Below are 4,126 nucleotides of genomic sequence, written 5' to 3'. Positions count from 1 at the left end.
CGCAGTCAGCCAGACTCCTGCGTGTCTGGCAGCAGAGCATCATTTGGGTTTTGGCCCAATGCAGCTGGATTTGGACTGTAGTTTATTTTTCGCTACCAGTGATGTCTACATTGTGCAGGTCTATGTTCAGGTGAATTATTGGTCATTTGGAGCAGCTTATTGCTTCAGTGTTAAAACGTTTCGCATCGCTGGCGTTTATCTTTGTTCATCCAAAGAACCAGAATCCGTCAAGCAGCGTTGCTAATGATGACCAATAATGATTATGAAATATTTTACATCCATTGCTCAGATTAAAATGCTATTGAATATGCAGAGAGAATCAGTGAAAATTGTGGTTTTGTGAAGGTGAATGCTTGTGGTTTCTCCTTGCAGTGAGAGCTCTGGTGGAAACAACCCGGAGCAGATGGAGACAGAGAAGGTAGGCCAGACTGCCAGGCTCTCTGAGGGTCAGCGTGTTCTGCCCATCTCACGCCTCACATTTCGGTTTGAATGGAACCGATACCAAGTGACGCTTTGTGACTTCCCTGCAGCCCTCTGCTCAGGACAGCGCAGCGGATGAAGACAATAACAGAACTCTGTTCAGGCAGTTCTCTGACAAGGTGAGGCGCTTTTCACTAGAATCACTCTGCAGCCACCGCCAGACCCTCCTACATTTCTGTTCCTACAGTACGAGGAAGTGGACGCTGAGCAGCTGCAGAGCCTCCTCAACGGCAAAATCCTGAGAGGTTTGGACTGAGCCTCCATCGCAGGGTCACAGGGTCACCTGCATCACTCTCACTCCTTGCTCTGTTTTCATCCAGGTGACCTGAAGTCTGGCGGCTTCAGCACCGACGCCTGCCGCAGCATGGTTGCCCTCATGGACGTATCCTCCACCCAAACTCCCCACAACAAAGGGGGTAAAGTCTGACCTTTAACCCCTGCCTCTGAATGAACGTACCTTAACGAACTGATCAAACAGACATCCATCACTGGGAAGCTGAACAGTGAGGAATTTGTCAGTTTGTGGAGGAAGATCGTCACGTACAAGGTGAGAGCAGTGAAGGTCGTTGAGTTTTTACCACACAACACACTGCTGCTTTTCAGCCGATGCTCACTAAAGAACATCCAGTTAAGTTTAATGGATGAAGAAGGACGTTTCTGATTATTTATTATGAGGTTACAGAGACAAACTAGAGCTTCATGGATCATAATCACTAACAGCCACAGGCCAGTGGACCGACTGCTTTATGCTGCAAAATAACAGAACCTAAAGACTGAGCTGCCAAACTCTGGTTGCAGACTGAAATTTACCGAGTCATAATCAGATCATGAAACATTCAGTACATCATCAACGGGACACAACACCAAACACATGGACACTTTAGACAAATGTGACAGCACAGATGTTAAACATCGACTTATCTGCTGCCTTTATGAACACAAATCATACAGAAGTCAAGTAATACCTGAGAATTAAAAATAAAATGTCTAAATATAAAATACATGACCTCTCCTTTGCTAGTGATAACAGGTGAAATACTGTGTGGTGTGAATGAGAGGAACGCTGACAGCAGATCATGAAGATATGAAATAATCTCTCCCTCCCTGAACAGACGCAGCATCACCGTCCTGCTGCCTCTGCTCTCATCTAACATGGGAAGAACAACAACATTAATATTCCTGCTAACAGGGAACGACTGGCTTAAGGCCCAGATTTCACATACAAATAGAAAAACACTGGCAGAATGCAACACAGTAAAAGCAGGAAAACGGAAAGATAGTTTCAACTGTCTGTAGTCTGGAGATCCAGACAGCTGACTGTCCTCCGTCTTCCTTCAGGACATCTTCTCTCACTGCGACGTCTCTCGGACGGGGACGCTGTCGCTCAGCGAGCTGAGGAAGGCCATCATGGCTTCAGGTCAACAAGGTTTTATTCATGCTGGATTCACGGCGCAGTGTTATTTGCTCACACCCTGCCTAATGTGCAAGCCTGCATTAGTTTTCAAACAACCCACAGTCAGCCCCACATCCCCCAGAACCCAGTGTGCCGTGACCGTGTGTAAATTCAAAGTGAAACTAATAAAATCATCAGTTTAATGTTTTTGACTGTTAGCCGTAGCTTAGTGCTCAGCAGGTCTGATAAAAGCTCTGACAGACTTTGCCCTGTTGCACAGGAAAGACGATCAGTGACGACATGCTGAACGTCATGGCTCTGCGCTACGGCGCCTCCTCTGGATTCATAACGCTGGAGAACTTCATCGCTTTGGTCCTTCGCTTTGACCGCATGTCCCGTAAGCATCTGATCAGAGGACATCGTGTTGGTGATCGCCAAACCAAAACCTAAGTAGAGTGTGGAGCCAGATCTGGGGTTTGGGATTTTACTGCTGCTGAGATCCTGATAAACCAGGCTAGTTGTGTGTTAAGCAGATGAGGGCAGAGAAATTATACTTAAGTAAGAGTAAAATGATCAACTATTTAAGATTTACATAATCAGGCGGACCATAATGTAAACTGACAATAATTAATTTAAGTAACAAAAAATAAAATCAGGCAAAATGAAATATTTCCAAACCATTTTTTTTCCAACAAAAAATCTTTGAAACTTTAACAGAAACTGAAGGTGTATGTCTGAGTCTGGTGAAATTTTGGATAAAACATGTTTAATTTTCATTCAGTGGGTAGAAAATCCAGAAATCTTACTCAACTAAATGTAACTAATTACTATCCGTCTCTGGTGTTGGGCTACACTGAAGGAATTAAATACGACATTGTATTTTATGAAACTGGAAAGTCGTTGAAAGCTTATTTTAGTAATTCAGTTTATGATTATTTCCTGTTTATTGATAATTATTTCAATTTCTTCAAATATTTTTCCCTGCAGAAATATTCAGACAGTTATCTGATGGAGCAGCCGTGACTCTTCGAGAACCAGAGGTAATTAAACTGATTTTTCTCTCTGACTGAACTGCTGCATCTTTACAAACACATGGCAGAAAACGGATCATATCCGGTCTCTGCCTGCCTTACAGATATGAAGTAAATAATAATGAACTTAATGTCTTTCTTCTAGTGGATGTACCTTGTGATGTACTCCTAACCTGGAAAAGAAGAGCTGAACAGGAAACGATCAAGCAGAGCGAACGTCTCCACCGACTGCGCCACTACGAGTCTGACCCTAACGGAGCATCAGACACATTTTAGGCTTCGCTGAGCGTGTTTTTTAAACATTTATGAAAATATATCCAAATCATATTTACTGAAAACATGTAACATGTGAAAGTTTGATGAAAATCCTAACTTTCATTTGAGAACATTTATTCACTTAAGAAAATAATTCCACATTAAGAAATAAATATGTTTTAACAAAATTGCTGTTTTTTCTGATGACAATTCATATAAAATAAAATGTGGTGTGAGCCTGAGATCTGTTTCCTTGTGTCACTAGCAGGAGCACCAGAGATTATCTGACACATGTTCATCTTCTCTGACTTTAACTGGACCTTTGAGCTCCGTCAAATCAGACTCAGCTTGATATTTTTCAGCAGCAGATCCTCCAGGTGGCTCTTGTTCTGAAACACAGGATGTCTCTGGAGGACGATACACAGCAACATTACATTTTGTTTCAACAAAATATGTTTGTTGAAACAAGCAACAAACATTACATTTTGTCAAAACAATCATCAAGAATAATAATCAAACACATTAAATTTCTGTAACCCAGACGAACATGTTAGTGATTTTAAAATAACTCAAGTTACATATGCTCTAAATATAGCCAAAATGTGTTTCATTGATTTAAAAATACTTAAAAACTGCTTAAAATGCCCAAGCATAATTTAATCCATGGGCCAGAGGCTAAAATTTCACGTTTTTCTCCATTTCTAAGAGGGTCTTAGCCCTGTCAGTCATTCTCATATGGGCGCTGCTCTACCCTGGTTTTCCTGGAACATAAAGTTACTTCTCAGTTGCTTTAGAAACACGAACATGAGGTTGATTGACAGCACTAAGATTCTCCTCCTGACTATTAATTTTGGTGTAACGAGCTCTAGTGACCTCTGTGTTGGTCAGAGAGACTCAAAACCTGGTTTAAATGAAAGCCAGGAGTGTCCCCTTTAAGATGTGTTAGGAAAATAAAATATCCTAGTTT

The 4,126-nt window shown here is 41.7% G+C and overlaps 1 protein-coding gene across 3 annotated transcripts in view; it reads left to right on the top strand.

The window, feature by feature from the left end:
* Positions 1–4,126, top strand: part of LOC103154184 (calpain-8-like) — a 31,500-nt gene that overhangs the window by 13,255 nt on the left and 14,119 nt on the right. For 2 of the 3 annotated variants that reach the window (XM_016662532.1, XM_007575377.2), the window contains 9 exons: positions 373–418; positions 531–599; positions 668–725; positions 801–862; positions 959–1,027; positions 1,819–1,897; positions 2,154–2,270; positions 2,861–2,913; positions 3,050–3,245. In XM_016662532.1, the coding sequence (XP_016518018.1) occupies positions 373–418; positions 531–599; positions 668–725; positions 801–862; positions 959–1,027; positions 1,819–1,897; positions 2,154–2,270; positions 2,861–2,913; positions 3,050–3,076 (580 nt within the window). In that variant the 3' untranslated portion in view covers positions 3,077–3,245. Of the gene's footprint in view, positions 1–372; positions 419–530; positions 600–667; positions 726–800; positions 863–958; positions 1,028–1,818; positions 1,898–2,153; positions 2,271–2,860; positions 2,914–3,049; positions 3,246–4,126 lie in introns of those variants that run through there. The other variant, XR_001659135.1, reaches the window with a different exon arrangement.

The sequence above is a fragment of the Poecilia formosa genome, unplaced genomic scaffold, assembly GCF_000485575.1.
Source record: "Poecilia formosa unplaced genomic scaffold, Poecilia_formosa-5.1.2 Scaffold376, whole genome shotgun sequence".
Taxonomy (NCBI): Eukaryota; Metazoa; Chordata; class Actinopteri; order Cyprinodontiformes; family Poeciliidae; genus Poecilia; species Poecilia formosa.
This window is presented reverse-complemented; position numbering and strand designations above follow the sequence as displayed.